General features: G+C 37.9%; 1 protein-coding gene across 4 annotated transcripts; it reads left to right on the forward strand.

The window, feature by feature from the left end:
• The first annotated feature begins 583 nt into the window (after positions 1–583).
• prom1b (prominin 1 b) lies at positions 584–12,529 on the forward strand. Of its 4 annotated transcripts, XM_008401825.2 has the most exons (21): positions 594–778; positions 941–1,004; positions 1,178–1,267; positions 1,394–1,417; positions 2,359–2,576; positions 3,396–3,470; positions 3,559–3,622; positions 3,727–3,735; positions 4,744–4,903; positions 5,149–5,301; positions 6,220–6,343; positions 6,478–6,581; positions 7,230–7,314; positions 7,391–7,537; positions 8,802–8,873; positions 9,038–9,130; positions 9,460–9,477; positions 10,056–10,109; positions 10,196–10,276; positions 11,975–12,043; positions 12,365–12,526. In XM_008401825.2, exons 1-21 carry the CDS (start codon positions 647–649, stop codon positions 12,509–12,511), a joined length of 1,983 nt encoding a protein of 660 aa, XP_008400047.1. In that variant the 5' UTR covers positions 594–646; the 3' UTR covers positions 12,512–12,526. The 4 variants fall into 4 exon arrangements, with proteins under 4 accessions (XP_008400116.1, XP_008400047.1, XP_008400181.1 ...); XM_008401894.2 differs by lacking the exon at positions 3,727–3,735 and having other exon boundaries at positions 584–778; positions 12,365–12,529; XM_008401959.2 differs by lacking the exon at positions 9,460–9,477 and having other exon boundaries at positions 595–778.
• The last annotated feature ends 637 nt before the right edge of the window (positions 12,530–13,166 follow it).

The raw sequence follows: 13,166 nt of genomic DNA on the forward strand, positions 1-13,166 counted from the left end.
ATGAAAAATACCCTGAAATCCTGCTTTGTGTATGTGCTAATCTTGGGTGAAGTTAACGTTCTTATGTGCTTTTCTATGAAGAACAAGCAAAAAAAAAATCATTTAATTTATTGTAGCATCAGACCGCAAAGTAGGTTTTAATTGCAAGTGGTTTAATTTTGATCTGAAATAAAAAAACAATTGACAAAAATTGAGGGAGAGAAGAAAGACAGAATCAACGTCAACTCTGTGTTTGATTTTGTTGTTTTTTTTCATGTGTACCATGAAAATATTAGGAATCGATTTCAGCCTGAAGAATTAAGACTAATAAATTCAGACCAGTCTAACAGATTCCATCCAGGAAACTCGAAATTGCTAATAAGTGAAAAAACACAAACAAAGCAAAACAAAAAACTGCACAGCTGCAACAACATTGGAGTTTAACATCACAAAAATGAACACTGGAAATTCCAAATTTTATTGTGCTGATGTTTCTTAAAGAGCTTTTTTGTTTTCAAGAAATGAGCGTTCTGACATTTCAAAGATAATTGGTTTGCTGGATGCTGCAGGATTTCAGTTGGAGTTTGTGTTTTGCAGCAATGCTGCCTCCTGATGGTTGTCTGACCCATCAGGAGTCTGACAAGAGTCCCATCAGGAGTCTCTATCTATGTGTTTCAGTCTGGGAGTTCTCGTCGCCTATGCAGCCAACCACAACATCAGCACTCAGATCAAAAGCACCCGAAGACTCATAAACACCAACATGAGGGACCTGAAGACATTTGCTAACAACACCCCAGCGGTATCCTCTCTCTCTCGCTCACACACACATATACACACACACACACACACACACACACACACACACACACACACACACACACACACACACACACGCACGCATACAGACAGAGAGTTTCATGTAAGACAATAATATTTCATGTTAGTGTGTTTCCTCCCGCAGCAAATCGATTACCTGACAGCCCAGTACACCACTGCCAAGAACAAAGTCCTGTCAGACCTCGACAGTAAGATTATTAACATTATTATTTGTTTCTAATATCTCTGGCTTTAATAGTTATGTTGTCATAAACCCGATGTGTGTGTGTGCGTGTGGATGTGTGTGTGTGCGTGTGTGTGTGTGTGTGTGTGTGTGTGTGTGTGTGTGTGTGTGTGTGTGTGTGTGATTCTGTGATGGCAGACATCGGACCTCTGCTGGGAGCCAGAATCCACAGCCATCTGGAGAAAGAGGTGGTTCCTGCGCTGGATGTCGCCCTTCGAATGGCAGGAGGTGACCCATTTTCATCGGACGTTATTGATTATTAACATGAGTAATCACGTTCAATCAAATCCTCACATCGCTGTTTGTGCTTCCCTGTTTCTATGGTTCCCCTTTTTCATTTCTTTTAACCTGAAGCAAAAGTTGAGAGTGCTATTAAAGGTAAAAGAGGCAGACCTGGGTCCAGTGGTGCCGTGTTCGTGTTGTGTTTGTGGGACTGATAGAAACAAACCTCAGTGCAGTCTTCTTGTTTGTTTTGCAGGTGCATCTAAAAAGAAAAAATAAGAAAATCGTTAAAACTTTGTTTCCAGTAATGCAATTTAAAAAACAAAACCATATCGTCATCTCCTAAAATAATGGTCTTTTTTTTCTTTTTTTTTTCCCCCTAAATCATCTTTTGGCAAAAAATGACTTGGGCCAATATTTTAGGAAGGTGACTATGTGTCACATTGATTCATTACAAAATATTTTTTCTGTTAATTTTGATGATTATTGCTCATAGTGAATGGAAACCCAAATGTAGATGTCTAAAAATAAAACTTTATTAAATATTATGAATAAAAAGGATTGTACTTGTTCCTTTTGCATAGATTATGACCTTTGCTTCAGAATCCTCTCAAGGTTGTTTTTCAACAGCCTTTCATCAACGTTTTTCCTTCCACAAAATTTTCCTGTGAAGCTTCTTTAATAAAGCAAGTTGTCAGTGACTAGCTGTATGGTTTTTTTTTTCTAAAGTCATATTGTAGTTGTATGAAAAACTAGATTTTGTGTTCATTAGCTATAAACTCTAATCATCAAAATTAATAGAAATAATTAATAATTGTTTGTAATTAATTTTAAAAATCATCACCTTTATAAATTAATGGCCTAAGCCAGAAAAGTCTTTTGGGAAAAAAGACTTTGTTTTTGGAAGGTGGTGATATCAATTTCATAATTTGAACTGTATTAATAAAATACATGATATTCTGATTTCTATTAACCTGTATATGTTTTATATGTTTGTTGTGGATTTTGTGGTCAGCGTGCTGAGTGTAGTTTAATAATAACTAAATGTAGTTTCTGACTCAGTTCTGCCTCTCTGACATTTATTTTATTTTTTTTAGCCATGCGGGAAACCAAAGAAGCTCTGGAGAACGTCAGCTCCGCCCTGGAGATCCTTCAGGAGGGAATGGGAAAGCTCCAGGCCAGCCTGGCCGGGGAGCGCTCCTCTCTGTCCAACACGCTGTCGGACCCGGCCTGCACCAACGGAGCCGTGTCCCCTACCTGCAACACAATCCGCTCCACCCTGCCTCAGCTCGGAACCAACGCCGACTTCTCCAAGGTCAGGAGAAATACTTTTATACTAGAGGAGTTTTACACTGGTCTGACATACGAATCACGTCCATGGATCCAGTCTGATTTTTGGATGTTTCCATAGTAAAATATATCATAAGTTTAAAGTGGACTTTTGTATTTACACAGTAAAAATTCACTTAAACCTGGAAAAGTGTATTTTTTTCAATGAGAAATATGTGCTGAGCTTGTCTATTAAATGGGCAGTATTATGTCAAATTGACTTTATTGATCTTTGCCTCATGTTATAATTTTATTCCCTCATGAAAACCATGCCTGGAGTGTTGTCTTGTCTCCATGGCAACCATTCAGCTGTGCAAAACACCTGGGTAGACATAGTCCCTCCTTCAACTTGCAGCTGCTCCTCACAGCTGCAGTTTCAGAGCTTCTGCCTCACAGAGCAGCCCTCCTCTGTGACTCCCCCACTGAGCTCCTTCAGACTAGCTAGCAGCAATTAGCAAACACATAGTGGAACTGTTTATCTACTGGTAAAACATTGTTAAAGGGTTAATAGAGGTTATGATGACTTCCTGAAGGCGGAGTTTCAGCAAGAACAGGAGTTTTTAAAGAGACAGAGGTCCAATTTCAAGAAGCTAAATGATGAAGTCAAATTAGATATGGACAGCATTTTTATGAACAACTCGGGGTAAAATAGCTACTGTACTTGATTGTGCTATAAAGTGATTGTATGTGGTTGGAAAGCACATAATATTTCCCCATAAAACATTGTAATATTAAAATTACAATAAAAACCTTCTTTATTTCTCCTGCTAACTCGTATGTCTTTTTTCTCTGTTCTCCCTTTCAGCTTCCAAATGTTAACGAAGCCTTGACCAACATAAACACTGTACTGAAAATAGATCTCAGCAACATTGTTCAAAAGGTAACTGTGTGTGTCTGAGCCATCAGCGGCCTGCAGTTCAGTATATGACCTGATGCCATTTTTCTTTTCTTCTTCTGTTTTTTAACAGGGTTACACCTCCTTTAACGACACCCCAGCGATGGTGAAAGAACAGACCAGGAACATAGTCACAGGTAAACACACAGCCCTATGTGTTTGAGTGTGGAGGATCAAAATGAACTTTGACTGAATGTTTCTCTCTTCGTTCACATGCATGCCTTTAAATGACGAACCACAGCTCTGCCTCGTAAGTCATGTTCTTATGGATGCTTTTTTTCCCCTGGTGCTGTTCAAATTAAATATGCATACTCAGAAAACTTTTCTAAATTGGCTGGATTTTATAATCTCAGTGCGATAATAAAGAGAATCAATTCAGGGCGAAATAAAGAGCTACTAAGCTAAGCCAAAAAATGTCAACATTGATTATATGTAAATATGTATTGATTTTATGGTATGTATTTCTCGTTTAGTACTGTTATTTTTGGGGGGGTTGTTTTTGTTTTTTTATCGTTTGTATTTTAACATCAACCTACCAATGGAACTAGAGATGGAAATTAACCACATGGTTAAAATCCTCTGGATTTACAAGTAAATGTCCATTAATACATATGCCTCCATTTTCAAAAATAAACTGGAACCTAAATTTATAGATCAGACACTAAACAAAATTATAAAATCTGGACATCATTCTTCTACCCTAACACAGATACAGCCGGTCTAAGTTATGCTGAATCTTATGCTAAAGTATTCACACCCCTTTGCCTTCACAGTTTTTTGCACTATAATCACAACCATCATCTGGTTTTATTGGGATTTTATGTGATTGACCAAAACACAGTTATTTAGAAAACTGGGAGGTGAAAGAAAAATGGGTTTCCACTTTGTTTCACAGTGTGCCATGCATTTGTATTCAGCTCCCTTGAATCAACGCTGTAAAGAAACCTCCGCTGTAAATCTTCCTTTGTTTTGAACGTTTCCTCTTTTCAGACCAACACAACCTGAGTCAGATTGGACAGAGAGCATCTTTGAATGTCTTGCCACAGAGTCCTAGTTAGACAGAGGACTTTGACTGGGCCATTCTGGCTCTCTTCTTGCCTTGTATTTAGATCAGATTCCCTGACCCTGGTGACAAAAAGCATCCCCAAATGCATGATGCTCTCACAATTATGCATTAAGGATGATGTGAAGTGTTAGCTTATCTTCCTGAGGAACAGTAAATGTGTTTAATTTGAAGTTGTTCTCTGTGTTGCTGCAGGAGTGAAAAGCATGCTGGATAAGATTGGAAATGAGATCAACGGCTTCTCCAAGATGTTCCCAGTGGAATCCTCTCTTGCCAATTTCACCATTTTTCTCAACGAAAGACACAAGTTCATCGAGTCGTTTTACCCCCAGGTGGACCAGATGGATTTCTACAGGTTGGTGAAACTTGATCCCACAACATGTTGAAATGGATTGTCTTTTTATTCTGATCAGCTGAATCTACCTTTATTTTGCTCAGTGACAGCAATAACCCATCAACCATTTCTTTATATTAAACATCCAAACTTTTCCTGTTTTTTTTTGTTGTTTTTTTGTGAAAAACTTTTGATTGAGACTCAGATGATATTCTGGCTTCTAGGTTTTGGAAGTAAAGCGTGTTAAAGGTGTTTCTGTTCTGCAGGTGGATCGCCTGCGTGGCCGTTCTCTGCACCATCGTCTTGATTATGGCCTTCAACATGCTGGGCCTGCTCTGCGGCACCTGTGGCTACGACAAGCAGGCCACCCCGACCACACGCGGCTGCCTGTCCAACACTGGCGGAAACCTGCTGATGGCGTATGTTGTCACTGTGACCATTTACCTTTAAGAGAGCAGTATTATGTAAAGTCAACTTTTTTTAGCTTTACATCATGTTATAATATTACTCCAGCATCAAAACATAGCTGGAGTGTTGCCGTGATTATTTCATTCATGTTTGAGAAATCCTTTAATCTCCATGGCAACCATTCAGCTGTGCAAAACTCCTGGGTGGACCTAGCCACCTTTGAGAGGAAGCGCTGTTCCTCAGCGTTTCCAAGCTTCCAAACTCCTTCAGACTAACCAGCAGCAAATAGCAAACACCTTCTGAGCTCATTATAGAAGCTACTTCTCAGTGAAACACTGGTAAACATGTTGTTAAAGGGTTAATAGAGGAGCGCTATTGAGATGACTTCCTGAAGGCGGCGTTTCAAAAACAACAGGAGTTTCTTAAAGAGACAGAGACCCAATTTCAATGTTTTAAATAAAAAAGTCAATTTTCTTTTAAGTCACATTTGACACATATAGCACTTAATAACATTTGAAGTTAACATAGTTAATTGATCATGCTATAAAACTGCATCAGGTGCCTGGGAAATATATAATTCTACCCCATTAAATTTGCTCCAAACTCACTTTTTAGACCACAGTCTTCAGCCGTAAAAGTCAAAACGACCCCAGCTCAACAATCTATGTCTTACAAATTCTAGTATTTTTTGTTGTTGTAAATAAATGACAAAAATTGTAAAAGAAACATGAGTTATAGATTTTATGTAAAGATTGAAAGTTGTTTAACAGATAGACATATTTTTCTAAAATGCAATATTACATCTAAAATGTTCATAATTACAGTTGCTCTTTCTGACCTTTTTTCTTTCTTTAGCAACCAAATTACAGACAAATTTGGTAATTAATAAATGTGTGTTTAAGATGTTATTTTGATCTTTTTTCACTCAGAGGTGTGGGATTCTCCTTTATCTTTGCCTGGGTGCTGATGGGACTCGTTACCACTCTGTTTGCTGTTGGAGGCAACGTGGAGAAGCTGATATGTGAACCTCTGGCCAACCGGCAGCTTTTCAAGGTACTGAAGTCAGAAACCCCCCTTCAAGAATCGTCAGTTTCTTCCATATCTGTTTTCTTGTGATATCTGAACAGAATAGTGATGCACAGTGGACTAAATTCCTGCTTTATTGGTTCACATTTGTGTTTGTGCAGATTATCGATACACCATTCCTGGTTCATCCTGAAAAAAGGAATTTTCTTCCTGGGATGCTCTTCCAGAATCCAAACATTGACTTGACCCTGGGCAGCATGTACAGGTGCAGAAAAGGCTCCTTTCTTTCATTTGAATGCAATCTTGAAGAAACAAGGACATATCTGAGCTCCAAAGCTTAAAATTTTGCAAGAAAACAGTCAGAAACTGTTGAGATTAATCTAAAAAGATTTCTGGAAAAGACTTGGAAAATTTTAAAGTTTCAAGTCATAAATTTTCAGCTTTTCATACTCAGAAAATGTTTAGAAGTCAAAAGTCTTTTACTTTAGAAACTTTAGAAAATTTCTGGGGGGTTTTCTCTCAAAATTTTACTTCTCCAACTCAGAAATATCCCTGTGTTTTCTAGAAATTTATGAGGCAAATGTCAAAATTTCTGATATTTTTTTTAGCAAAATGTTCTCATCCTTTTCTCTGTTTTCTATCTAAAATGGCCCTAAAACACAATTACACATTCCTTCTTAATAACTACTCTGATTTTCTTTCAACAAGTCCTGGATTTTGTTCATGTACAACTTACATGTGTAGGTTTGATGTATGAGTGCTATTTAGCAGATAAAACAAATGATGCTGTGATCTGGTTTTGCAAATTGTTTTAATATCTCACGAAATTGGTCAAGAAACTTCAAAACCGCCTCTGAAAGTTTGAAAAATGGAAACTGAGGTCCCGTGTGTAATGACAAGATTTGCCCACCAGGGAGTGCTATGAGAACAACGGTCTGTATCACGCTCTGCAGCTGGAGAACATCTTCAACATCAACTCATTCCTAAACAGGACTGTGGTGAGTGTCGGTGTATCACAGTTTGTGGGTCTGTGATGGGGCAGAGTGGCCGTGATCTGTGTCTGCTTCACAACAGTACAACAAAGATCTGGCCAAAGTGTTGGAAGGAGTCCAGGTGGACCTGAGGGACATCATGCTGCTGGACCAGGCCGGCAGAGACAACCTCATGAACTTTGCAAACTCAGGAGTTGGAGAAATTGACTATCCAGCTTACTTGGCTGAGGTGAGCTATGTGTTAAAAACTATATTAGAAATACTGTCTAGTTAACTTAGTCTTTTTGTCCTTCTGTCTCACTGTCAGGTGAAAAACAGCATTTTTATAACTGTCAACATTTTATGGCTAAATTTAATTGCATCCTTGCTACTTACTGATAAAGTTAGGAGGGTGAAATAGATGTTAATAATAAATGTATCTGACCGCCCCCTATTGAAAACAACAACTGTGGTAGTTTACAAATGATGTCAAATAATGCCCTTAGAGAGGCAACTGTTGCTGACCATGAATCCAGGAAGGGTTGTAAGGCCAAAATGTCCCTCAAAATTTGAGTTGGAGTCCTGCAAAAATAAATGAGATTAGCTGGCAATATGTAATTGAATGTACTGAGAATGACAAAATGTAAACAATGAGAGCTCAAACTCTGCATGCCTCAGTTAGTATCTTAAAGCTGCAGTATGTAACTTTTGTAAAAAAAAAAAAAAGAAAAAAAAGAAAGGAAAAAGAAAAAAATATATAAATATTTATTTGTTGAGACTGTCAATATGCCATGACATGATTATCTGAGACAGATAATCTGTGAACAAATCAAGCTCCTTTGCCTTCTCCCAGTGCTAACTAGAAACAACCAATCAGAGCCAGGAGGAGGATCTTAGCACTGTCAATCATGCCGATGTGCACGCTGCTCCTCCATCCTCATTGCCCCCTCCTTCTCCTGTTGCAAAGGCTAATGCTAGTAAGCATGGCCACCGATGGCGGTGGATAAACACAGTTTTTCTGTAACGGTGAGTTGTTTCTCACTGCTAAATGCATGCTGCTAAATGCATGTAGCATTTAGCAGCATGTTCATGATGTTAATTGACAGCGCTAANCCCACCCCTCCATCCCCATTTGACTCTGATTGGCTATTTTCGGTCAAGAGCAGTGAATTTCTTCAGGCCATAGCATCACAAGAAGGAGGTGGAAGAGATTGATATTTTCTGAGATTATGTGTCTCATGTTACATGATGACATAGTGACACTTTTACCAAATATATACAAAAAATTGTATATTTTTTAGAAAGTCATATAGTGCAGCTTTATTTAGATAGAGCTAAATAAAAATGATTTTATAAAGTATCATCAATTATCCTTTTTATTTAGGTATGTGGGCAAACTCTAACCACTTTGGCAATAACAGTTAGCCAAATAAAGACTCATTTGTTCCTCTTGTTGATCACAGAGATTTGGATTTTTGTTGAAGTCATTAATGAAAGGATAAAACTGTTTTCAGGTGAATAAGGGAGTCACTATTGTGGATCTGCTGTCTTTCTGCTCCGATCTGGAGGATCAAGCCGACCAGCTGGTGAGTCTTGACTTCACATCTGGTAACCCTTACTCCAGCAACAACCCTGCTCTCATTATACAACAAACTAATCTCTGTAGATCTGTAGACACATGGAGGGAGAAACAATTACTTTTTTAATTTTTTGAATGACCCTACATGATTTGTCGATCGTGTTTTTAAAGCCCCGTGGAGCTTTGGAGAACGCTCTGAAGGGACACGCCAACAGCATCAGAAGCATCCACAGGGAGCAGGTGGTGCCCATGGAGCAAGCCATGGTAAGGTTGTTGTTAGGTAACCAAAGAGCGATTGAGTTAGTTGATACCACCAGCCTTGCTTAGCTTGCTGTAAGAAGTTGAGCAGCTAAAGCCTTTCCTCTGCCTACATCCTCCACAATGCTGTGCAGTTCTGACTAAGAGTTCAGTGAATATTCTATACATTGAATATTCTGTCAGAAGTATTATCTATTTATATTGATCACAATATATATTGTTACTGATTTATTATCCACAAGTACGTCCAACACATTGCAGTCACTTTACATTGCAAACCCCTCTAAGTTTCTTCTAACTTCTCCTTCCCTCCCTCTCTGTTCCCGTGGTAACAGAAATATGTCCGAGCGCGGGTAAGCTGCTGCATGGTGCCTTCTGTCTGTGCTTGCTGTAACATCGTGGCTCATGTGTTCCTGTGACAGTAGCAACATGTTTATTATCGTGTTGTTGCCCCTTTATTGTATGCCTCTAATTGCACCAGGGCTGCACTGATCCTTGGCTTTTTTCACGTCCAATACCGATACCGATACCGATATCTGAGGTTCAGTAATACAGAAAAATGGTCCTCGATTGACTTAAAATGTTTCTTATTTTAAAAACACACATAATTATACTTAATTACTAATTTATTTGATAACTCAGCACACTTTAAATACACCAACAGCTTCACAAGCTTGGTTAAACATGTAAAAACAACTTTAATTTGTTCAGTCAGTTCAATAAAAAGTAGAACAGCCAACATAAAATAAATGATAAAGAAACTGAAACTGACAAAAACAACAAGCTGGAAAAAATTAACTGCAACAAACATTCTTTCAAATGGTTCAGAAAGTGCAATTAGGAATTCTGAATGTAAAGTAAAATACACAATAACAAATTTTCAGTATCAAAACCTATGCAAAACTGTTTGCTTTTGTGTCTTGTTGTGCAGAGCACCCTGAGCCAGGGCATCAAGCTGCTGCAGAAGATGTCCAATGACCTGCCTGTGAGTAAAACTGTCCACATAAAACCATTTTCAGCAGGAAATCAGTTGATTTTGTTTATATGAACTGATTCTTCTTTGTGTCTCAGATGAAAGTCACGAACATTCTAAGCGCCATCGATGCAGCAGAATATCTCATCACTCAAAATGCCTCGCATGTGGTGAAACAGGTACAAACCTAAGCAAAGCTTTTGAAATAGAAACCTGCTTAGCCAAGCTTATCGAGGAGTACACACTGATTTTTCATTTGTGCCATTTCTTCTATTTAATTTTTATATACTTTAAGCTCCCTTTTTTCCTGTTTTTTTTTTAGAATTTACGAGATGTGAATATTCGTATCTTTTACAACTTGTTTAGCAACCTACTGTTTCTTTACTCAGCAACATGCAGCAAACTTTACATCATTAATCCCATTACACACATACAGTTTATGTGGGCCTGTCACAATAACAAATTTTGCTGGACGATAAATTGTACCAACAATTATTACAGTATAATGTTAATATTGTTATTTTGGGACAGTTGAAGTTTGTCGTTGCGACAGACTGGTGACCTGTCCAGGGTGTACCGTGTAATTGTTAGCTGGAGATCGGCACCAGCAACCCTCCCGACCCCATTAAGGGACAAGGGTGTAAGAAAATGGATGGATGGATGAAGTTTGTCCTCGCAAAGATCAATAAACTTTAATTTAGAAAAGAATGCCAAACACTGGAACTGGAAAAAATTTAAAATATTAAAAATAAGACATGGCAACCAAAACCAACATATAAAACAGACATTAAAGCTACTTACTGCGATGGAAACAAAAATAGATTATGAAGTGCCTGTAAACAATATTGCCCTTCAAAAAATATTCATCAGAAATTAAATGATTGAGCTCATTTTGATTTATCATTTGACAATTGATTTATTGCTTATTGCTCATCAGTTTTCCTCATATTAATTTATTTTCTTTTCTGCATTAAAGATATTCTAGATATTTCAGCATATGTGGAAAAACAAATTGATCAGAACCAGAGCTGCAACAGCTTCTTTTCTTGGTTTTCTGTAGTACATGTGATTAGCAGTGCCTCACCTTCTAACTTTAGGACTTTTTTTTTAAGCCTGAATGATTTATATTTGAGAGTTACACAGCTTATCACTTAAAGATTTATCTAAAAAGTTTCAGGTTTGGGCTGACAAAAAGGATTAAAAACAACAAAAACTCTTAAAATAAGCAACGTAAATTTAGAAGAATAACTCAGGGATTCTGCACCATGTTGTACACATAATGAAGTAAAATGGCAACCGTTACAATGTATGTAATAAAATCTATTATTTTAAACAACTCACTTATGGATCGGTTTCCTGAGAATCTGGATCAATGAGTGATGAGCAGGAGGAGAGACTCCATCAGGACAAAAAAGAGACGGAGAATTTTACACAATGAAGATGAAATGTTCAGTTTACATGTACTTCCCATTAACAGTATTTATTATTCAATTTACAGAAATCCAAGTTTGTGACAATTAATTAATACACTCTGTTAGATAACAATTTTTTTCTCCTAAAACCTTTTTTGAATGAGAAGTATTAATGGAAATGAACTGATAATGTCACAAAAATGTCATAAATTTAGTCAGAAGATGAGATTTCTCTAAATGACAGAATAAAAACCTGACCTGATTGAGAAAAATGGATGTGACTTTTGGATTCAGCTGTGGAAAATAATCCTAATTCAGTTGAAAAAACATAGAAAACTTCCAAAAAATATTTTTTGTAACCTAGTGCTATTATTAAAACCTATTTTTAATGGCATGTTGCTAGTAAATAATAGCTGTCTAAAGCTGAAACCTCCGTCTGATCACGATCCTCTCTCTTCTCTGCAGGAAACGAAGGCCTTCGTTCACAGCCTGGTGGGATACTTCAAGCAGTACACTGACTGGGTTAAAAACTCTGTGAGTGTTTTTCTACTCTTTTCTCTGGTTTATTTTCACTTTTCAGTTGATTGAGTCAGGACAGGAAAGCAGCACAAAGGCCCACTGTTAACACTAAGCTGGCCTTACTATGTAGACAGTGTGCCAGTACTAATGGACTTCCTGGAGTTGGTTCACTTGAACAAGATGTTCTGGTGTTGGCAAATAACAACCAGTCCATTGACCGTCATCTGTTGATCTAAGTTGGTTTTAGCAGCAACAGAGTTCCATATCCCCTCTACCCCCCACCCCCTCACTCTGGGACTAAACTGTGCTTGTATTGTGTGTCCTTGTCCCCTGCAGCTATCTGCAGAGGTAGCCCAGTGTAAACCCATCAGCAACATGGTGGACAGCATGGAGATAGTGGGTTGCAGCTTCATCATTGACTCTGTGGTAAGATCTCACTGTGGGTGTTTCTGTGTTCACAGGAAGTCAGGCTGCCAGCTGTAGAGATATTAATGTCTCGTTTAGAGCAGAGTGTGTTTTGGGAGCAGGCTGTGTCGGGACAGGAACCTCACACTGGGCCTGTCCTCTGTTTTCACTCTGGCCTGTTTTAGCTTTATGTTTACAGCACTTATTAACTTTAACATCATGCATTTCCAAAAGTTTTATTTAGTTCATGAAAAAAATACTAAAAGAATTCCTTTTTTGCAGTTTATGAATGATGCATTTGTTTGTTGTTTATACACAAGCATATCTCTAACAGTTTAACAATCTACCTCCGTCCCTTATTCTTGTCTGTGTGTGTTTTAGTTTCTCACATTTAGCTAAGCTCAGTGGGTTTGGTTGGTTAGTTAGTTATCACAGATCTAACAGTCGTTTTTTTAATTCAATTTTAGCAGTTTGTTTTATACATATGGTAAACATGTTGCTTTGTAGCTGTTTTGTAAGCTAGCTTTGTAGCATGTTTTACTAGCTTCAACATGCTAGTAAGACACTAGCTACAGTAAACCAGTAAGACATGCATTTTAAAAAATTGTTTTGTAAGTGAGCCCTGGTCTTAAACTCTTTGGATGGATGGATGGATGGATGGATGGATGGATGGATGGATGGATGGATGGATGGATGGATGGATGGATGGATGGATGGATGGATGGATGGATGG

The sequence above is a fragment of the Poecilia reticulata genome, linkage group LG1 (genome assembly GCF_000633615.1).
Source record: "Poecilia reticulata strain Guanapo linkage group LG1, Guppy_female_1.0+MT, whole genome shotgun sequence".
In the NCBI taxonomy this organism is placed as follows: Eukaryota; Metazoa; Chordata; class Actinopteri; order Cyprinodontiformes; family Poeciliidae; genus Poecilia; species Poecilia reticulata.

Excerpts from the sequence above, each read along its gene's own strand:
- prom1b (XM_008401825.2), top strand. The coding sequence starts at position 647 with ATGTGTTTCAGTCTGGGAGTTCTCGTCGCCTATGCAGCCAACCACAAC. Across the intron at positions 4,904-5,148 it reads GACCAGATGGATTTCTACAG|GTGGATCGCCTGCGTGGCCG; the intron begins GTTGGTGAAACT and ends TCTGTTCTGCAG. Across the intron at positions 7,538-8,801 it reads ATCCAGCTTACTTGGCTGAG|GTGAATAAGGGAGTCACTAT; the intron begins GTGAGCTATGTG and ends AACTGTTTTCAG.